The sequence below is a fragment of the Ursus maritimus genome, unplaced genomic scaffold (assembly GCF_017311325.1).
Source record: "Ursus maritimus isolate PB19 unplaced genomic scaffold, ASM1731132v1 scaffold_26, whole genome shotgun sequence".
NCBI lineage: Eukaryota > Metazoa > Chordata > Mammalia > Carnivora > Ursidae > Ursus > Ursus maritimus.
The window spans coordinates 39557348-39579077 of record NW_024425119.1 but is presented as its reverse complement, the minus strand read 5'-3'; the positions used below and the strand labels follow the sequence as shown (position 1 = coordinate 39579077).

Sequence of the window (21730 nt, the reverse complement as noted above, 5' to 3'; positions counted from 1 at the left end):
CCCAGGCAGTTAGCTGCTTCTCTTTGTAACTACCCACTCTTCCCACTGGAGTTCCGTTCAGCCTGAGCTTGGTTGCTAAGAGGCAAATCAGCTCTTTAGCTCCTTTCATTATCTTGCTATCACCAAAGACAAATGTGTGTATACACACATATATATGTGTGTACATATACATGTATACAAGTACATGCTTTTATTTCCCAAGGTTCTGTTGCAAATCAGTGGGGAAACAAAAAAGGAACCAAAATAACTGGCTCCAGAAAAGTTACCGGGGTATAGAATTCAGCTGTTAATTCTGGCCCCTGAATCTTGGTCAGATAGTAACTGGATGCAGTCCAGGCCTTTACAATTGGGCTCTTAATTCTTCAGCGGGGCAGTCTGCAAAACTCAGCCCTTTTTTTAGGTTTTCCTTACTTCTCCAATTTAGAGAAGGGTTCAATTTCATGAAGGTGGAACTTCCCAATCAGTACATATTCCAAGGTCGCAGGAGGGTAACTGGCATTCCTTAATTGTGTGACCTTGGCACATGACAACTTCTCACCATTTTCTAATCTCTAAAATGCTAATCATACCTTCCTCTGCAGGGCTGTTGTGATGTCAAAAGGAGATGAAAGTCTATAAGGTGAGTGGCACAGAGTAGGTGGTCAGCTAACATTTGACTCAGCCCCATTAAGCAATGATCCCCGGGGGTATTTCCTCACAAAGTTTCAGAAGGATATTCCTGTGGTTCTCCATCCGCTTTTCTTCAGTATTTGCTCCACCACACACTAGGCTTCCCACAAAAGTGACTGAGTGAAAGCTCCTAGCCCTGGAAGGGCCCCACCCCAACAGAAACACACTTTCAGAAAATGCTGCTACAGGCCTTGGGTGACTGGGCAGCGGTACCTTTCAGAACCCCCTTGGTGCTCTCACATCCTGCCTGGCCGGCCTGGTCCAAATGGTTCATTTAACTACAGTCAAATTAAAATCTTGGTCGCTCGGAAAACGCAGGAGCTGAAGGAGACGGCTGCTTAGTTTTAGAGCGAGCACTCTGAGGCCCCAAAGATCCCGCCTCCTCCCACGGGGCGAGCCTATCAACGTTCTTCTCGCGATGAGCGGCAGCTCCCTAGGAGCCAATGAACTCCGCTCACTGGAAGAAACCCGCCCATCCCTTGCGTCGTCAGTTGGTCTTCGGTAGATAGAACCAGCACCTGCGCTTCCTCTTTGCAAATTTGTTGGAGGGTGTTTGCGTTAAAGTTGACGGAGTCCGGACCTTAAAGGGGAGGGAGCAGAGGGGGCCGGGGCCCTTTAAAACGAGGCGCCCGGTGCCTGCCCCTTTAAGGCGTCCGGAAGACTGAATCTGAGCTCCAAATTACCTCGAGTTTCCGCCGCAGGCTGCGAGGAAAGGCTCCTTGGTTGGGTCCGGGTGCTTGGCGGCGGCGGCTTCATCCCCGCTTGTCCTCCCCGGGCCCGGAGACACCCCCGCCCCAGTCATGCTGAGCAGAGTATGGAAGCAGCTGACTACGAAGTGCTATCCGTGCGAGAGCAGCTCTTCCACGAGAGGGTTCGCGAGTGCATTGTGAGTACGGGACCCGGGCAGAAAGGGTAAATAGGACTAAGCGGGGGAGAAGCACGGGTGTCGCGGGAGAGGGAGAAGTTCGGGTCGCAGTGCGACCACCCAGGCTCAGAGCCCCATTAGGGCCTGCGTGGTCCAGGGGCGAAGGACGAATAGCCCCGGCCTGACGGAAGGACCGGCGCCCCGGCTGGTGAACCTCTAGATCGGATCAGTTGGGTAGCTGCGCGATAAACAAAGCCGCGGGTCGGTTTCCGTTCCTCCCCTCTACACGCCCCTCCCCCCGCCCGCCCTCCAGTCCCCCACCCCTGCGGGGGTTCAGGGCGTGGGTCTGCGAGTCTAGTGATTTCGATCGTAATCGGATAGTCTGAGAGGAATGGGTTTAACAGGGGGAGATCCCGCCAACTCCGCTGATGTTTGAAGAAAGGGAGACGTCCAAACACTGAACTAGTTTCCAGAAAAGACTTGGGAGGTGTAAGGGTGGCATGCCAGAGGAACGGGGCACTCTGATGGGTCTCCTACTTCGGAAGGGAGGACTCTTGTGGGGTGGATTCTGCTGTGTAGAGATGGAGAACAACTAAGGTATCCCCTTATTTCCCCCTTCATCGGTGCTTGTTGGAAACCCCTGTAAGCCGAGGTTCCTAGCTCCCCAGCCATTCAGGGATTTCCCCTGTGAGTGGTACCGCCCCCACTCAGGGCAGCAGGCTGCGTTCCCTACTCTCCCACTGCCACCTTGAGCAACAGCTGAACCTGCCACACGGCGATGGACTCTTCGCCTCTGGGCCCCAGGGGAATCCCTGGGGAAACTTAGGGAGCTGCATCTTCCTCAGGCCTGCTTTCAATTCTCATCTCTCCCCTCTTTCCTCAGAGTTCCCCAGAGTAGCCCTGACCCCCAAACACTAAACGAAAGGCAAAAAGGAAAGGTTTGGAAGAATAGAAGTGTTAATGAGTAGGGGACGCACTGATGGGGTCATCCTTTATTTTTCTCATTCTGCCCTGGGCAGCCTCAGACTGGAGGAGGGGTAAAGTGAGCCACCTGTGAGGACTGAAAAGTAGGGAAGGGAATATATTTGTCCATGTGTGGAACTCTGGATCAACTTTCCTTGTGTGATCCTTAGTGGATAGTCCCACATGGTGAGGTTGGGCATGTTGGGAGACACGCCCAGGCTTTGAAACTTTGTAGGGACAGAGGCCCACATTCCTAGAGAACAGGGAGGGATGAGACCTTGGACAGAGAAGCAGCCTCCTAGATGTCTCCCCCATTCTTTAGTCCTATTAGCTGAGGACATCAGTGCTGGCCAAGGGCAGCCTGAAGGCTTCTGGTGCCTCCCCCACCTGGCTCCCATGCCCTGCTCTAGAGAATGACCTAGCCTGTGCTGGAACTGCGTGGAGCTCCAGCCTGACCTTTTGATCCCTCCCACCTTCCTGGCTATTATGCAAGCCCAAGGGCAGAGGGAGCACTAGGCAGTAGAACTCTTCACTACAATCTGAGTAACTCATTCTACTCTGCTTCCCTAATGTTAAAAGCTAAAATTTTGTTCTAGACCCATCACTGTCCTTGGGTCTCTTTGACTTCTTCTTTCCACGTATAGATAACTGTGTGTGGATTCCCTGTGGGGTCAGCTGCTCTTGGAGACTGGAGGACCCAGGAGACTGATCCTGCTTTCTTAGCTTGCTTTATTATTTTTTTTTAAATATTTTTATTTTTTAAAAAATATTTATTTATTTGTTTATTTATTTGAATCAGAGAGAGAGCAAGACAGAAAGCAGGAGCAGGGGTGGGGAGGGGCAAAGGAGAGGGAGAAGCAGACTCCCTGTGGAGCAGGGGGCCCACTGTGGGGGCTCAATCCCAGGACCCTGGGATCATGACCTGAGCCAAAGGCAGACACTTAACCATCTGAGCCACCCAGGTGCCCTCTTGGCTTACTTTAAATGCAGTAACATGGCGGGGTGCCTGGCTGGCTCAGTTGGAAGAGTGTGCAACTCTTAATCTCAGAGTCATGAGTTCAAGCCCCATGTTGGGTGTAGACATTGCTTAAATAAATTAATTTAAAAAATAAAAATAAATGCAATAACATCTCAGGACTCTCTGGTTCTGATTGTAAAGCCAGGCTGACCAGAGACTCCTCCCTTGGGCAACAGCAGCTTACTTGGGGTAGGGTAGGGATACATGCATGTGCAGACTAACTTGGCCAAGTCCTGCCATGACTGTGGATTGGAGGGCCAATTGCCCAGGGCCATGGGACAGCCTGGCTCTGGGGTTGGAAGTCACTTGAATAGGGACCAGGAATTGACAGCCTTTAAAGGGGCTGATGTGGCTCTAGAAACATTGCAGATTTTAGATGTGGGGCCCCAACTAAGGTCTACTCTCGGGGCAAGGGATTAAATGAGGCTCTGGTTTGTCCCAGAGCAGACCTGATCTTCCAGGGGCCCTGAATAAACACAGAGTAGAATTTTTTTTTTTTTAAGATTTTACTTACTTAGTTGAAAGAGAAAGAGTGAGTGAGAGAGAGCCCAAGCTGGGGAGAGAGTCAGTGGGAGAGGGAGAAGCAGACTCCCTCTCTGAGTGGGGAGCCCGACTTGGGCTTGTCCCAAGACCCTGGAATCATGACCTGAGCCAAAGGCAGGCGCCCAACCGACTGAACCACCCAGGCGACCCTAGAAATTCTGACTTAGCCTAGGAGCATGATTCCTACTTACTGTCTCCTGGAGCTTGGTTCAAAGTGGCAGCAGGGACAAGGAGGGGTGGGAGGAGGAGCAGAGTGTCAGGACAATGCAAACATCCCCTTCTTCCCTGAAACCTGCTTCGCTTTTCAATAATGTGCTAGGAGTAAATTCCCTCAGGTTCTGTGGCCTGTTTCAGGTATGTGTGTATATGGGTCTCTAGGAGTTTTCTCTGCCTATTTACCAACCAGGGTTCAGCTGAAGCTGTTTTCTCCCGGAAAAGGTTTCACAGGGCTGGACATAATGCTGTTTCCCCATCCTTTGTCTGGTGCTTCTTAGAGGCCCCTGAGGGCCCTGACTAGAAGGAAATGCTGGGGAGAAAGATGGAACCCCTAGAAGTATGGAGCCTTGTTTTGGAAAAGTGACCCCATAGAATTAACAGAGAGGCCCACTGGGGCTGTGGAATGTGCTAGGAGCTTCTCATCCCAGCTCCCACTCTGCCGCAGATCTCAACACTTCTGTTTGCGACACTCTACATCCTCTGCCATGTCGCCCTGACCCACTTCAAGAAGCCTGCTGAGTTCACCACAGGTACCTGCGACTGCCCTGCCTCTCCCCTACCCTCTGCCAGTGTTCCTCTTGACATGGGACCAGCCTCGGGGGAGTGGGCCATGTGTGCTGCTGGGAAAGGAAAGGTAGCTGTTCCACAGCCTTTGCCGCTTCTGCTTCACTTCTTCCACAGGCCGGGGCAAGGCGGGATAGTGGAAAGTCTAGACAGAAGGGTCTGCAACTAATAAAGCCCTGGGCAAGTCCTGTGACTTTCCTGACCCTCAGTTCCATCCTCTACAAAATGGGCCTAACAGTCTCTAACCGATTCATTGACCTTGCGTGGACCAAATGAGATGGTTCATGTGAAAGCCCTCTGTGAACCTAAAATGGACAACCTTTAGAGTGAATGTTATCATGGGCACAAGCTCTGTCCTCTCCTCAACCACTGCACTCACATCCAGAAACAGAGACCTATCTGACACTGGGGCCCCCGGGACCTGGTGATGGTGGCCTTGCTCTTTATAGGGAGCGTTAAGTGTGCTCAGATCGGAGCTTTCCTTCCTGTAGGCATTGTGCGATTTGGGGGGACACACTTGCCCCGATTCCTAGCCCCAGCCTATCCAGATCATCCTGTCCTGGCCCTAGTCTTTCCTCCCGTCCAGAAGGCTTCAGGAACCCCCACCCAAGAAGGCTAGCTACTCCTCAGTATAATTCTCCCGAGGACTTTCTCTGTGAATCTCCCCCCCACCCCGCCTCATTTCCCTTTGCTGCCCCAAGCCACCGATGTAATCAGCCTCCCAAACCAGTTGTTTCTGATATTTTCAGCTTACAAAGAGGAGCCTACAATGAGAGAGATCATGGGGAGGGAGGGAAGTGAGAGAATTTCTGGCCTGTGCTCTTTCCACCTGGGACCACAGATCTTTAAGCTGCCACCTTGGCCAGAGAATAGGTTGTGGGGTTCGTAGTGTGAACTCTCCCAGAGCCTCCTGTCCAGCTCTGCCTCTGTGGCCCAGGCCCTTCCTCAGGGGGCAGGGATGGGGCAGGAGGGCACACTGCAGCACAGATGGTTCCCAGAGCTGCCCACTGATGTCTCTCCTCTTCCCCATGCCTCTCTCTTGTAGTGGACGATGAAGATGCCACAGTCAACAAGATTGCGTAAGTGTTGCTCTCCCAGCTCCTGGCACTAGGAACCTTTAGAATCTGGGATCCAGTGAGAATTCTGGAGCTGGGGGGAGAGTGGGATGTCATACAGTGAACAGAGGGTTCCTGCTTCCACTCCATTTCTGGCTTCTTCCGGCTTTACCTCGCCCTGGGGACGCTTGGAAAAGTTGTTGTTCCTGTCTCCCTGGTTAGGCCAGGAGTTTCTGGGAGCCTCTTGGCCAGGAACTGTGAGCTGGGGCCTGAGTCACCGGAAATGGTTCTAGCTTGGCTTCACCTCCCAGTGGTCATCAGGGAAGGAGTGGGGCAGGGACGTAGACCCATGGACTAGAGCGGGGGATGTGGAAGGTGGAATCCTCAAGGGCAGGGCAGGCTTGGTTCTGACAGGACGGCCCTTGCTCCAGGCTGTTATTATTCATTAGCACAAACAGGGAAAATATAGAGATGACCCCTCCAGTCAACAGATTAAAAGAAGGCAATCTTCCCGCCTTGGTGGACCAAGTAAAAATGTCTCTTCTGTTCACCTGAGGCAGCCCTGGACACAGGCCTTGGCTATGAAGCTGGGTTTCAGGTCCTTCTTTTCCCCCTTTGCCTATTGCCTTCATGCAGGGCCTAGCCATATGGGGTGACCCTGCTCTTGTTTGCGCTAGAGAAGGCAAGCTCAGAAATCCATACTCTGAGCAGAGAAGAGAAGAGAAGTCCCTTAGCTTAGCATGCCTGCTGTACCTGGCAGGCATGTGTAGGAGGACTACCTTCCTGGGGATAGTCTGGGCAAGTGTCGTGACCCACGACATGAATGCCTAAGGTGTGCCCATCCCTAGCGCCAGGGCTTCCTTGGAGGGGGAGTTTAAGGGGCAGTCAGTGGAGCCTTAGCTGGATGGCTCCTTCCCTCAGTCTGTCACCGCTACAGGTAGTTCCAGGAGAAGCCATAGGTGCCCAGAGAAGTGAGTGTCTGAGCTAAGCAAGGGCACTGCCCATTCTCTGCCCAGGCTCGAGCTCTGCACCTTTACCCTGGCGGTTGCCCTGGGTGCTGTCCTGCTCCTGCCCTTCTCCATTATCAGCAACGAGGTGCTCCTCTCACTGCCTCGGAACTACTATATCCAGTGGCTCAATGGCTCCCTCATCCATGGTACGTGGCTCCTGGTTGCAACTTGGGGTGGTGACAGGGAACAGACTAGGTTCATGCAGACGCAGGCAGTCTTGGCCAATTAGTCATATATCACCCCATCCTTGCCCCCTCCTCCACCACATGGTCAGTCCCTGGTAGGTTGTCCGCCCGCCCCCCCCCACACTGACCCCCTCGGCTTTTTCTTGTTTGCTCTAGGCCTCTGGAACCTCGTTTTTCTCTTCTCCAACCTGTCCCTCATCTTCCTCATGCCCTTTGCATACTTCTTCACTGAGTCTGAGGGCTTCGCTGGCTCCAGAAAGGTGAGTGGGGGATATATCAATCAATCTAGGCAGGAAACAGAATTCCACTCAGGTGGTTCAACTGAAGAGATTTTATTTTGTTTTGTTTGTTTGTTTGTTTGTTTGTTTGTTTATTTTAGGGGGGGCAGAGGGAGGGAGACAGTCTTAAGCAGGCTCCACACCCAGTGCAGAGCCTGACGTGGGGCTCATTCTCACAACCCTGAGATCATGACTGGAGCCGAAAGGAAGAGTCGGATGCTTAACTGACTGAGCCACCCAGGCGCCCCAAGTGAAGAGATTTTAACAAAGACTTTGCACAGGTTTAGTCAGAGTTAAGGGGATCAACAAGAAATTGGAGGTGCTACTGCCAGTAGGAAGTCATTACCACCCCTAGGCCTGTGGGAGCAAAAGGAAGAAATAGCTTCTGGAACCGACTGATAGTTGAAGCTGGAGGTGTTTCACAGCTACTGCCAAAACCATAGTGTCAAAGATTGAAGGAAACTGAAGAAATACCCTGACCCCCCTCTCTTCCTACGTTCTACTCTCCTGCCTGTCCTTCTCACTGGGCAAGCTGAACCAGAGGGCAAAGAGCTTGTGTGATGCAGCCCTCAGGGGTCAGCCTCTCAGGGCAAGGCAGGGTGGGGAAGGGATTCGGGGAGGGGGGTTGCCCACGAAGACTGTCCGGTATAAGGAATGGCCCTAGATGTAGGGTTGGAGGACAGAGTGATTCAGCAGAATAAGAAGGAGACGCCCTTCCCTGTCTCCTGAATCCAGCCCTCTCTGGTTTCCCCAGCCAGGCTGCCATCCTATGTCTCCTTCCTTCCCCCGATGTTGATCCTGCCCCTTACCTATTTCCTCCTCCTGTAGGGTGTCCTGGCCCGGGTCTACGAGACGGTGGTGATGTTGATGCTCCTAACCCTACTGGTGCTGGGCATGGTGTGGGTGGCGTCGGCCATTGTGGACAACAAGGCCAGCAGGGAGTCACTCTATGGTGAGAGGGCTGGCTTCCCCCCACCCCCCTCCAGGCTGAGTGGCTCTGCAGTTGGCTGATGTTCCCTGCCTGGAACAACTGTATCCCTCTAAGGTGGAGAAGGTTGGGAATGTGCTTCTTAGACTGAAGTTTCAAACTGATGGACGTCAGGCCAAGTCCAGCCTGAGAAATGATCCCTTGCGCCCATGCAATGATTAAAAATATAAATGAGTCAGTTGCTGACATGCAATAATTGAGAGATTTCACATTAATATCCAGATTTGTGGTTTTGCCTGACAACGTTGAGGATCTGGCCACACTAGGCCTCAGGGACTGGGCCTAATACCAGTTGTGTTCCTTTTTTTTTTTTCATCTTATTTTTTAAAAATTTTATTTGTTTAATTTATTTAGGGAGAAGCGAATTCCTCACTGATCAGGGAGCCCAGTGCAGTCTTTGATCCCAGGACGCTGGGATCATGACCTGAGCTGAAGGCAGAGGCTTAACCTGCTGAGCCACCTGGGCGCCCCTGTAGTCGTGTTCTTTAGATATGGCTTAGGGCCTCCAATTTGCTGTAGCCCCACTGCTCCCTCTTCTGCTGACACTGGGCCAGCTTTCCTCATTCACATTACTTGCCTAACCCCTGTAGGCTTATGGGTGGTGTCCTTGCTAGTCTCTGAGGCCCATCAGCCCCCAGGAACCTGGAAGAGAGACCAACTGACATACTTCTTTTTTACCCTTAGACTTCTGGGAGTACTACCTCCCCTACCTCTACTCCTGTATCTCCTTTCTTGGGGTCCTGCTGCTCCTGGGTGAGTGTTCAGGGTCTTGGAGGGAATGGGTAAGGTCCGTGGATTAAAGTAACCAGGGTGGAAGGGTGGGTAGGGGAAGTGGTGGACCGAAGGGTCTGGCAGGTAACCGGCTTCTGTCCCCACAGTGTGTACTCCACTAGGTCTCGCCCGCATGTTCTCGGTCACTGGGAAGCTACTGGTCAAGCCTCGGGTATGTGGTGCTTTTTGCCCTTTGATTCCTGCAAAGCTGGAACCAAACAGCGAAGCTACCCTACAGTTGTGTAGCACACACCTTGCGGAAGGCCACAGCCTTTGGTGGCTCCTGTATCCTTCAACGCCATCATCTGGAGCTGGTGGTCACCAGACATGCAAGGCAGAGCGAAAGGCAGTTGGGGGGGACTGGATAAAGCTTCTGGCCACAGGGTGGTGAATGAGGGTTAGGGGAAGGAATGAGACTGTGGAGCCTGGGATGAGCAGGGGTCTCCTGGGGCCCTTGGGATCTGGGAGCCTCTGACAGTTAGTCCCTCCCTTTCCCCTGTCCCCAGCTGCTGGAAGACCTGGAGGAGCAGCTGTACTGCTCAGCCTTTGAGGAGGCAGCTTTAACCCGCAGGATTTGCAGTGAGTTGTGGTTCTCCCCAGCTGGGACGGGGGCTGTGGCTTGGATGGGGGCTGCAGGACTGGAAGCAGCACCATCTTCTCTGCCCTCAGATCCCACCTCCTGCTGGCTGCATTTGGATATGGAGCTGCTGCACAGACAGGTCCTGGCTCTGCAGACACAGAGGGTCCTGCTGGGTATGTAGGTTGGTAGGGATTGGGATACCTGTGTTTCCCCAAGGAGAGTGGCCCGTCGTTCTAGGCCCTTGCTGACAGCTTTCCATCCCTGTACAGAGAAGCGGCGGAAGGCTTCAGCCTGGCAGCGGAACCTGGGCTACCCTCTGGCCATGCTGTGCTTGCTGGTGCTGACGGTAGGTATTCCATTCCTGGTGGAGGTGAGGAATAGTAGGCTCTTGACTACTTTAGGTCTTCTCAGGGAAGAGGAAGGAGGTACAGGGACCCGGTTATCATCAGTAATAGTAGTTCCCTCTCACTGATTGCCTATTTTGTGTCCTGCCCTGTACTGAGCACATCAATCCCCATTTTGTAGATGAAGAAACAGGAGTGAAGGAGTTTGCCTAATGTCATACATGGCCACTGAGTAGTTACACAGGTTTTCTCTGGGGTGAAAATAAGGGTTGAAATCAGTTCATCCCTCCACTTGCCGTGTTCTGGACTTGGAAATAAGTCTTATCGGTCTGGGGGAAGATTTTTCTCTTCGATCTTTTTGCAATCCTCCCACCCCGAAAGTTTGTGTCTTACAATACCCTCAAAGGTGCTCTGTTGCTAGCAGTAACCTTGACGAGGTCCCACACAGCTAATGGGAAACTGAAAATGTTGGACCAGAGTATCTGCTCTTAACATTCAGTTCCGAATACAGCTCTGGGCTGGGGCAGGAATGGGAGTCCATGACCTTGCTTCCCACAGGGCCTCTCTGTGCTCACTGTGGCCATCCACATCCTGGAGCTGCTCATCGATGAGGCTGCCATGCCCCGGGGCATGCAGGTACTAGGCTGCCTATCTTTTGGGGAGGTCTTAAGAAAGGCTGGGATGAGAGACAAAAGCTGAGGCCAGAAGGAATTTGGGTGCTGGGTGGTGCTCCTGGAAGGGAGTACTCCATAGTGACACCACTCCATTTCTCAGGATGCCTCCCTGGGCCAGGTCTCCTTCTCCAAGCTGGGCTCCTTTGGTGCCGTCATTCAGGTTGTACTCATCTTGTATCCTTCTGGAAACCCATCATTGCCTCTCTTCACTGAATCTATCTCCTGGGACTGTGGTGGGGAGGTGTGGTGGGAATGATGGGGAAGGGGGCAAGTCTTCCCCCACCTGGGGTTCAGGAAGAAGGAAAAGACTTTATTTGAAAGGAGGCTTGGGGGAGAGGTCCATTCCCTTTGAGATGAGGCATAATCCTTGGGGGCTGGCCAGTTCTTCCTTAACCTAATGGCAGTTACCTGATGGTATCCTCAGTTGTGGGATTCTACAGCTCTCCATTCTTCCGGAGCCTGCGGCCCAGATGGCATGACACAGCCATGACACAGGTAGCTAGGCAGGAATAAAGGAAGCCTCCCGGGGGCATACCGGGGTGCTAGGTGCTGGCAGCTCTGCTACCCTCACCTCCCCTTTCCTTACTCCCACCTAGATAATTGGGAACTGTGTCTGTCTCCTGGTCCTAAGCTCAGCACTTCCTGTCTTTTCTCGAACCCTGGGTAAGTAGCAAAAGAAGGTAAGGGAATTGGCTTTTTCTGAGTACCTACTGGTGCTAAGCATACATTTTATATACATTCTCTCTCTAATTCCCACAACAAACCTATGAGGAGGTATTACCCCCATTATACAGATGGAGAAATTGAGGCTCTGTAAAATGCTTGTGTTGAGCTTCAGAATAGTGTTGCTTCAAAGCTCATACTTTTCCATTAGCTATATCCCACAGCCTTCCCTATTTACTTCCATTTTTTGGTGGAGAAGCACCACTTTCCCCCAAATCTTCCTCTGAGCTGGATCCTCTAAGAAACATTCTCATTTTATAAAGACAAGAAACAAGAGAAGCTAATCAATTTACTTAGTTAAACAGCTCGCTTGAAGCAAGGCCAAGTCAGGCTAGAACCCTTGTCTCTTAAACACCAGTCCAGCGCTTTTTCCCACACACTGGGACATCAACTAATACACTCAGTCCTTCTTCCATCTTTAGAGCTATCGTCTACAATTGCCCAGTAAAAATGTTCAGAAGTGTAATAGTTCCCCCCAGGGTAGTATGGGAGTTCCCCCTTCACCACATCATGAACCATATATCCTAAATGATTTAGTATTTACATCAGTTCTGTTTGGTTCTTCAGTTCATACTGTGTCCACTGTGCCATTGTACTTACGCCATGGGGATTCAGTAGGAAACTAGGCTTGTGAGTCCACTAGTTAGTTCCTTTAGGTTGGATGCAGGTAAGAATATTTTTTAAGTGGGGATGGCCCCAAAAGTTGGACTTACAATGACATTATTATGATATATGTGTTGTTTCATTGAATTCTCACAGCCCCATTATTTTCTCTATAGTGAAGGAAACTGAGGCACAGAAATTTAAGGAATCTGCAGATCACACGATTAGTTAGGGGTGGAGTTTGGATCTGAACCAAAGCCGCCTGATCAGAGTCGGGGCTCTTAGCCTCCACACTGGGTGATCAGCTTTTAGGCTCCTGGCCCAGGAACAAGTAGCAGGCCCAGGGAGCTCCTTGGGACACATGGAGCCGGGGGAGGGGGCGCCCACTGGAGAAGAAGATGCCGAACTTTGGAAGGGAAGTTGGAGCAAGCCTAGCTGCTGACACTTTCTTCACCAGCCATAACTCCCTCTGAGACAAGTTGGGAAGTAGGAACAATTAATACATAGAAGAGGCCAACCTGTCAATTGCAGTGTTGAGATATGGCCACTAGGAGGCAGCAGAAAACTGGGCTCTGAGCCAGGGAGGAGCTGGGGAGCCCACTCCCATATTGGCCTTTGTACTTCAGGGCTCACTCGCTTTGACCTGCTGGGTGACTTTGGACGCTTCAACTGGCTGGGCAATTTCTACATCGTGTTCCTCTACAACGCAGCCTTCGCGGGCCTCACCACTCTCTGTCTGGTGAAGACCTTTACCGCGGCTGTGCGGGCAGAGCTGATCCGGGCCTTTGGTGAGAGGGAGTGGGGGCGCAGGCTGATGGGGTGGTTGTGAGGTGGGGCCCTCTGGAACCATGGTCATCCAAGCAGGAGAGATGGCATGCTGTCTGCTTTGTTTGTAACGTACCTCATCTGTGGCTTGGTTGTCTTATCCCTGAGACCGGACCTGTGCCCTGCTTTTGACTGCCCACCCTCCCTCTTCTCTAGGGCTGGACAGATTGCCATTGCCCGTCTCCGGTTTTCCCCGGGCATCTCGGAAGACCCAGCACCAATGACTTCCAGCTGGGGGTGGGAGGGAGAAAACTGGACACTGCCATCTGCTGCCCAGGCCTGGAGGGGCGCCCAGGGGTGGGTGGACCACAGGACCTGGAATCTGAGAGGGTGGTAGAGGGGAGCTGAGCTGTCTGCACTGTTGCATAATCTGAGCCAGAGTTTGGGACCAGGCCCCCCTGCTTTTCCAAATTTAACTGTGGGCCCCAGCATGGAGTGGGGCTGGGTGACTGGGTCTGGCTCCTGGTCCCAAATCTGTTTATACATCAATCTGCCTCACTGCGGTTCAGGGCCATGCCCGTAGCCATGTTTACATGATTTGATGTGCAATAGGGTGGGGTGGGGACAGGGGAGAAACTGAGCCAGGGGCTGACTTGGGAGGCAGGTTGTCTCCCTTGCTTCTGGCCCAGCAGAGCCTAAGCACTGTGCTATTCTGGAGGGGCTTTGGACCATCAGAGAGACAAGGGCGTAGGGAAGAAGAGACCACAACCATCAGCAATAAAGTTGATCCCAGGGTTTGCTTTGGTTTTTTAAAGGGTCTGTCTCTGTGTCTATTGAACAGCCTTATTCCCACCAATTCTGAATCTACCAACTAAGAAAAACAGAGGGATCCTGCCTCCATCTTTCCCTTCTCCTCCATCTGCATTCTTAGTATCTTTTAGGGCCTTGGGTCTCGTGTTAGGTCATACGATTAGGCAGTGGGGAGCTCCTCCTCCTTTAGCCTTGCTTAAAGCTGGCTGGTCCCTGACTCTTCCTTATACTCATGCCTGGTTTCTATGCCTTGGTTATTGGGGTAGGTGGGCATGGGTGTAGGAATAGGATAACTTCCCCCTATACTCACACACCATCCTCAGCCCTGTCCTCCCTGACTTGGGTTGGACCTAAAGTAAAAGAAGGCTGACTGACATGGGTTTGTGGTTCTCAGAAAAGAACATAACTCTGTCTTTCCAGAGGCTGTCAGTGCCTAGAACACTGTGCAAGCCCTCCTGCTGTGTTGGGGGTAGGGACAAAGTTTCTGCTCAAGGTGATGCACTTTGTGCAACTTGTAGGGGCCACCATTCAACTTGTCGGCTTATATAGAGTTACTACAACTATTTTCTTGCAAATGGCAGTCAGGTGTCTTGAGGAAGGAACACTTTTTTCTAATGTACACCAAGTTACTGTAAGTGCTAGCCATGGAGCTGAGGCAGGGGGGAGTATTGAACACCAGACAGTGTGGATGCCACAGATACTTGGTGAGCCCTCTGCTATAGGCCAGGCACTTAGCCATGGGGATTCATGGTAAACAGTTTTGTATTTAAGAGTTGCTTTGTCTTGTAGGGGTGATATAATTCTAATACCACAATGGTTCGCAGTTAGTTACTGGTTCTCAGGGAAACAGGTGGGCAGTGTCAGGACATCAGGGAAGTCTTCTTAGAATGATTTTTCTTTTTCTTTCTTTCTTTCTTTCTTTCTTTCTTTCTTTCTTTTTTTAAGATTTTATTTATTTATTTGACAACACAAGCAGGGGAAGCTGCAGTCAGAGGGAGAGGGAGAAGCAGGCCCCATTTGGAGCAGGGAGCCCAATATGGGGCTCAATCCCAGGACCCTGGGATCATGACCTGACCTGAAGGCAGATGCTCAACCGACTGAACCACCCAGGCACCCTGAGAAAGTGATTTCTAAACAACAATAGATTGGTGGGTGAAGTGTTGCAGGCTCAAAGCCTCTGAGAGGAGTGGTAGGAAGCAGAGCCCCAGGGGGTCCAGAGAGGTGCCTAGATGGAAGGTAAAGGGAAGAGACCATTAGCCTGTTAAAGATTATGACTCTACCCACTGCCCTCCAGCAGCTTCCAATTGACAAGTTAGGCATTTGAAAAGAAGCAGCCATTTGGTGTCTGGCAAGGACAAGACAGGAGGCAGAAGTTTGAAGTCCAGAACCAAATTATAACTACAGAGATCTGTCCCTGATTCTGGGGGAGGCTCTCAGCAGAAGGCTGCAAAGTTACCAGAGAAAATGGTCTCCTGGTACCCACCGCTTCTAGTCCTGGTTACTCTGCCAAGGAGGAGAGAGGAAAGTTGGGGAGGACCACAGAGAAGAAAGTCTCTGGTTGTATGCCCAAAGGGCTTGACTGGCCTTGGGTAGAAACTGGAACCCATACTTCCTGGATGACAGCAGAGGACACTGGCCTGCCAGGATAGGATTTGGGAGAGTAAAGATCCAATTCAAGTATCATAGGAGGGTGGTTTGGTGCCAAGCCTAGGCTTGGAAGTAGAAGGATGCTTATCCAGGCAGCTAAGGACTGAAAAGCGACTAGGATTTCTTAGACAGGTGCCTGCCTGGTTTCCAGGATGGGACACGCTTCAGTCGCGAAATGGACCAGCGGTGACCGGCTAGAGCCCCCGCCCCGGTGGGAGNGGGCGGGACGGTCCTGGGAGAAGGGCGGGGGGCGGGGCTAGGGGCCACTTAAGGCGGAGCCGGGGTGTTCTGGCAGCGCCGGAGCCGGGCAGCAGAGCCAGGCTGGGCTGGCACTCACCCACGACCCCCCTTCCCTGCTATGATGAGCCGTCAGTAGCAGGTTCCAGACCCCCTGGGGGCATGTAGGCAGAGCTAGCGGCAGCCAGGTGCGCAGAGCCACAAGAGCTCTAGGGCACTCTGGGGGCAGCTCTGCCTGCTGCGCTCTCTGGCGCCTGGGGAAATGCCCAACTGACGGGCGAGCTGGTGAGGACAAGAACGTTCCCTTTGGCCCGAGTCCTCTGCATCCATGGCGTTGCCGGCCAGGCTCGTGCCCCTGTGCTGCTTGGCACTTCTGGCGCTGCCCGCCCAGAGCTGCGGGCCGGGCCGGGGGCCGGTTGGCCGGCGCCGCTACGTGCGCAAGCAGCTCGTGCCGTTGCTCTACAAGCAATTTGTGCCCAGCGTGCCCGAGCGGACCCTGGGCGCCAGTGGGCCTGCCGAGGGGAGAGTGGCAAGGGGCTCTGAGCGCTTCCGGGACCTGGTGCCCAACTACAACCCGGACATCATCTTTAAGGATGAGGAGAACAGTGGTGCAGACCGCCTGATGACCGAGGTAAGGAGGACCTCTCCCCACCTGCGCCAGGGCATTGCCAACTCCTGTGGCAGCCCGGGAGGGTAAACTGGGCTTCATCGATAGAGACCTTAATCTCAAAGATCTCCTCTCCCTACCCTTCCACCTCCCCCCCACCCAAAAAAAAACCCAAACCTGTGCTCACTGGGCTAAGTGGTCAGGAGGGATCCTAACAGGGAGAAGCTGGAATGGGGAGGGGAGGAGGGACTAGTGAGAGTGAAGCTGGGAGAGACAGCGAGGGCGGGGAAAAGAGGATGGCGGCAGGCGAGACGGGAAATGGCTGAGGCGTGGACCGGGGGTCAGCTACCGAGCCAGGCAGGAAGGGCTGGGGTGAGCTGGGGGCCAGGAGCGGGCTAGGCAGCAGACAGAAAGCTCTACCCTTAGCTTGGCTCCTGACCTGATTGTGGGAAAGATCTGTGGGCTAAAGAGATTGAAGGAGGCTGGGAAAGGGGTGGCCAAGGGTTAGGTCACCAGGCCATCTACCTGAGAAGGGGCTGGGCAGGAATTGTCTTCAGCATGGGGGTAGCATCCTAGAACCAAGGCAAGACTATTCTAGCGTCTAAATGACTGTCTTGGGTGAAAAGTAGTTCTCAATGGGAAGAACAGATGGGCCCACCTGAAAAAGTGTTCCCACATCCCTCAAGCTCAGCTTAGCTCAGGGGTTTTCCTTGGAATTAAAGAATTAAATTCAATTAGCTTGTATCAAGCATCTGCTGCAATATGGAACCTAGCTGACCTAGGATGAGGTCAGCAATGCCTTGGGAGAGAAGGACCACCTCTGGCCAGTGATCTCAAATGTCAGACCTGGAAGGAAACTTTGAAATCACATTCTTCCACCTCCTTGCTTCAATTTTGCAGCTGAGAGCTGGGCCCCAAGAGGAAAAGCGATTTAATCAAAATCTTAAAACTAATTAGTGGCATGGCTGGGACTAGAATTCAGGACTCCTGATTCTAAGTCTATACACTTTCCATTACACCACCTAATTGTGTATGGAGTGGGGAGGTGGAGGGAGAGGGAGGGGTACGGATTTCCTCCGATTAATTGCCATAGTTTTCCAGGTTACTTTGTTAGGAAAACCTGTGCAGGGGAGAAAGAATTCCTTCTACTACTACTCAGAGATTGGGAAGGGGGACACTCCTTCCCTCCTTGCTCATGGAATATTGTGGCCCTTTCCCCTGGCTGCCACCTGCAGCGGAGGGGCCAGGACAAGGGACAGGCCCAGGAGGGGCTCTGACAAGGCCTGGGAACCCCTCGGTCCTGCTTATCTCCCACACCCTGGCTGCAAAAGGCCTCCATTGAGTTGGCTCTGCACTGGGCTGCTGCCCCCGCAGGTCAAGGCCTCAGGGCCTCCTTAGGGGACAAAACGACAAAAAGTTGGAAGGAGTTACCACTTTTCCTGTCTTCCCCTCCTCTGCTCTCTAACCTTGCGGAGGTGTAGAAAATTCGGGAAGAAGGGAAGGAGGAAAATGCCCCCTCTGACACTTAGGAGAAAACCAAGTCTGAGGTGAGAGGTCGGAGCGGAGAGAAGAAAAGGAAACTGTCCTCTCCGCGCCTCCTCCCGCCGTGTCCGTGCTATGGTGCGCGCCAAGGTCTCCGGCTCCCAGACTAGAGCCGCCCAGATAACCGTGGTCTCACTCCCCCGGGTGCAGGCTTCCAGCCACCGCTGCTTTTCCTCCTCTCCACTCCCACCCTGCAGGGGGCCCCCCAGTTCCGCGCAAGGGCAGCTCCGGTTAATCTCAGGTGCTAACTCCCACGCCTATCTGGGCTGCATCTGGAACAGAGATGGAGAGACGGAGGCTCAGGGCTGGCAGAGCCTGAGCTGGAATTGGGAGGGCTGGTCGCGCGGGGGGAGGGGGCCCGGCGGGCGGGAGCAGGGATGGGGGGCGCGGCTTTCTGCCCTTTCCTCTCCCGGAGCCGGGGCGGCTGAAAAGCGCCTTTGTGGATGGAGCTGCTGAGTCCGCTTCTCCCGGCGCGTCCCCGGCCTCGGCCCGGGATTCTCGCTCGGTTAAGTCATCCCGGAGAATGGCCATTGTACTTCGCGCAGCCCCCGCCACCCAAACCCTTTTTCCAGCAGCCTTGATACCGCACGGCTCCGCTTGGGCACCTCTGTGGGGGGCACTCGCACCACGAAGGGGTTAATGCTAGGGGCCGAAAGGAGGAGGAGGAGGAAGGAAGGAAGGAAGGAAGCGATGCCCGGTGCCAGGGAAGGCAACGAAACAAAAGATGAATCAGGCGGAGGGAGGGCAGCCGGGGCTTGGGGCGGGGGCCAGGCTCAAACAGGGGCTCCTCTTGGGCAGCCAGGCTGCTCAACCCCTCCCTGACAGAGCTTCCACCGCCCTCTCCACTCCCGCCCTCTCCCAGGTTGAGCCCAGGTCCCATAACGAGTGAGGGGCGGGCGTGGAAAGTGGGGAAAGAGTTCGGTATAGGCAACCCCTCTCAATCTCTGAGGTGACCCCACAGTTCTCCCACAACGCTCTGGAAAGGGAGTGCATATTGGCGACTACACCTCTTCGGATTCTCACTTCCCCAGGACACTCAAAAGCTGGGAGGGAGTGGTGTGGGGCCAGGAAAATAAAGAAGAATCGACCCTCCCTTCCAGGTCCTTTTTACCCCTGCGGTGGTAGTGGTAGTGAGGAGACTGACCCCTTTATTCCCCGCCAGCGCTGCAAGGAGCGGGTGAACGCGTTGGCCATTGCCGTGATGAACATGTGGCCCGGAGTGCGCCTACGGGTGACCGAGGGCTGGGACGAGGACGGCCACCATGCTCAGGACTCGCTTCACTACGAAGGTCGTGCCTTGGACATCACCACGTCCGACCGCGACCGCAATAAGTATGGGTTGCTGGCGCGCCTGGCAGTGGAAGCCGGCTTCGACTGGGTCTACTACGAGTCCCGCAACCACGTCCACGTGTCCGTCAAAGCCGGTACAGTAGAGGGTGGGTGGTGAGGTCCGCCCAAAGGGTGCTCCTTCCGGGGAAACTGAGACCGCACAGCTCTGGTGCGACCCTAGGGGAGACCAAGTGGGCGTTAGTGTTATAAACCATCCTTCCATTTCTGCCCAGGTTGGGGCCAGATCCGTGGGAAATTACACGTCCCAGGACTGGCGAGGTCTGCTCTGGGCTTGACCCACATCTTTGAGAATCTGTACCAACATCCTGGAACTGCTGGTCTTGACTCAATCATCGCTATGCTTGTTCCTTGCAGATAACTCACTGGCCGTCAGGGCAGGCGGCTGCTTTCCGGGAAATGCCACCGTGCGCCTGCGGAGCGGCGAGCGGAAGGGGCTGCGGGAACTGCACCGCGGAGACTGGGTGTTGGCGGCAGACGCGGCAGGCCGGGTGGTGCCCACGCCCGTTCTGCTCTTCCTGGACCGGGACTTGCAGCGCCGGGCCTCTTTCGTGGCTGTGGAGACCGAGCGGCCCCCGCGCAAGCTGTTGCTCACGCCCTGGCACCTGGTGTTCGCCGCTCGAGGGCCGGCGCCCGCGCCAGGCGACTTTGCGCCGGTGTTCGCGCGCCGGCTGCGCGCGGGGGACTCGGTGCTGGCGCCCGGCGGGGACGCGCTTCGGCCAGCGCGCGTGGCCCGCGTGGCGCGGGAGGAAGCCGTGGGCGTGTTCGCGCCGCTCACAGCACACGGGACGCTGCTGGTCAACGACGTCCTGGCCTCGTGTTACGCGGTTCTGGAGAGTCACCAGTGGGCGCACCGCGCCTTCGCTCCTTTGCGCCTGCTCCACGCGCTGGGGGCGCTGCTTCCGGGCGGGGCGGTCCAGCCGACCGGCATGCACTGGTACTCTCGGTTCCTCTATCGCTTGGCCGAGGAGCTACTGGGCTGAGTGCGTCGGACAGAGAAACCTCCAGGCGCCTGCTGAAACCCGGGCGTGCGGGCTGAGATCTGGGGATGTGGGCAGCAGAGGATGCTGACTCGGGGGGTGGGGGGCGAGGGGCGGATTAGGGAGAAAAATGGAGGCAAGACGGGACTGCTTGGTTTAGGGGCAACCTCCACCTGAGAGGAGATCCCTGGTCCTAGGTAGATGGGGTTGACGGTGGATACTCCTTGACAAGGACTATTTCGCCTCTTCTTCCTGAGTGCCTCAGCCCCACCCGATTATTTTATTTTATTTTCTATTTATAAATTGTAATATAATGATATGCTTGCCCCGCCTGGCAAGATGAGGGGCCAGGGCACGGCGTTAACAATGTTTGACACAGCCAGCCAATCTGATGTCTGACATTTTCCTACAGGTGGGCTAATAAAGGGAAGGCTTGCAGGAGCTTATTGGAGAATATCTCTATTCAAAGGGTGATTTCACCTCCAGAGGAGGGGAGAAGGGGACCAACTCTGAGTCAATACCTTGCTTCCGACTCCTCCCTCCTTGCCCAGCAGGTCTTCCTGCCTGCTTCCTCCCCTCAGGGGGGCGTCCCAATCGATAGGCAACTGTGACCAGAAGAGTCGTGCCCTTTTCTAGGCTGCGGGTCCCTTCTCCCTCCCAGAGAGGACCGGCATTCTGCCCGCATGATTGCATACCGAATGTTGGAGGGGCCAGGGTTGTTGAAGGAGCAGGAGGGTCCGTGCGTGTCCTTTCTCCTTTATAGAGGCTCCCGCGAGGTCTCAGGCCATTGTGTTACTGATACTTGAAGAATTCTGGTCCCTGATCATTAGCCTGCAGTCCTGGTCCCTCCCTGAAGGCCATGAATCAGCCTAGTTCCCATCCTACCCTGGTGTCAGAGTCTGAATGGGGGTGATGTTTTATTCTGGGATGTCCCTGGACCAACTGATGACCTTTGGGAATCCCTAGTGAAGTTAACTGATAGTCCCCACACAATCTTGGTCAAGAGAAAGAACGGGAATAGAGGGCTGGAACCTATCTGTCCTGAAGGGCTGTAGGCAGAGAACAGCTTCAAGCCCTGGCGTGTTTGTTTAGGGGAGATGGGTAGGCTCTCCAAGCAAGGGCATATAGACATTACAACTGGAGTCCTCTTCTTGATCGCCTGTCCTAGTTGTTGTTTCTACTGGCTTCCTCCACCACACCACCCCCTCTTCCCTCCCCCATTCTCCTGGCTCTGCTTCCCTGGCCTGGATATTCCTGCAACCTTCAGGGTCCAATGCAGTAGACAGGCAGGAACTCAGACAGTCAGATGCTCCTGAGTTAGAATGGAAGCTGGGAGGAAGTTGGGCTTCAGTGGAAGGGGAATGTCTGTAGATGGAGGGGTTTGGTGGTACCACCAAGGAGCCAGCCCTTGCCCGAAGCAGCTGTGCAGTTTCAGTCCGCAGGGTCCCTGCTATACACTGCCCTCTGGTGGCCGTCAGGATCGGTTCTCTTCCAGACCAGAGGAAAGAGATAACTATGTACTGCAGGGATGGGTGGACTGGACCTGCGCAGAGGAGCCTTCTCTCAGGAGGCGAGAGATGGGTGGGTGGGGCTTGGTGAGCTGCCAGGGCCGAGCCACAGGTGTCAAGGGCTGGTGAGCCCACACACCTCTCCTTGCGAAAACCCGTCCAAGCCTGGCATTTTTGCATCCCTCGTGCCTGGTTTAGCTTTGTGGCTCCCAGAAGCTGGAGGTATAGTTGTAGCCAG

The 21730-nt window shown here is 54.0% G+C and overlaps 2 protein-coding genes across 3 annotated transcripts; both read left to right on the top strand.

The window, feature by feature from the left end:
- The first annotated feature begins 1198 nt into the window (after nucleotides 1-1198).
- Nucleotides 1199-13628, top strand: LMBR1L (limb development membrane protein 1 like). 2 transcript variants are annotated; one of them, XM_008704541.2, is made up of 17 exons: nucleotides 1199-1555; nucleotides 4720-4804; nucleotides 5884-5917; nucleotides 6910-7049; nucleotides 7245-7348; nucleotides 8195-8318; nucleotides 9039-9107; nucleotides 9233-9297; nucleotides 9632-9704; nucleotides 9795-9878; nucleotides 9975-10051; nucleotides 10608-10685; nucleotides 10824-10897; nucleotides 11128-11218; nucleotides 11320-11386; nucleotides 12676-12837; nucleotides 13031-13628. In XM_008704541.2, exons 1-17 carry the CDS (start codon nucleotides 1484-1486, stop codon nucleotides 13096-13098), a joined length of 1467 nt encoding a protein of 488 aa, XP_008702763.1. In that variant the 5' UTR covers nucleotides 1199-1483; the 3' UTR covers nucleotides 13099-13628. The 2 variants fall into 2 exon arrangements, with proteins under 2 accessions (XP_008702763.1, XP_040498339.1); XM_040642405.1 differs by lacking the exon at nucleotides 6910-7049 and having other exon boundaries at nucleotides 1498-1555.
- A 1089-nt stretch (nucleotides 13629-14717) lies between these two features.
- DHH (desert hedgehog signaling molecule) lies at nucleotides 14718-21152 on the top strand. Its single transcript, XM_040642408.1, has 3 exons — nucleotides 14718-16139; nucleotides 18820-19081; nucleotides 19362-21152. Exons 1-3 carry the CDS (start codon nucleotides 15837-15839, stop codon nucleotides 19985-19987), a joined length of 1191 nt encoding a protein of 396 aa, XP_040498342.1. The 5' UTR covers nucleotides 14718-15836; the 3' UTR covers nucleotides 19988-21152.
- Nucleotides 21153-21730: the final 578 nt, after the last annotated feature.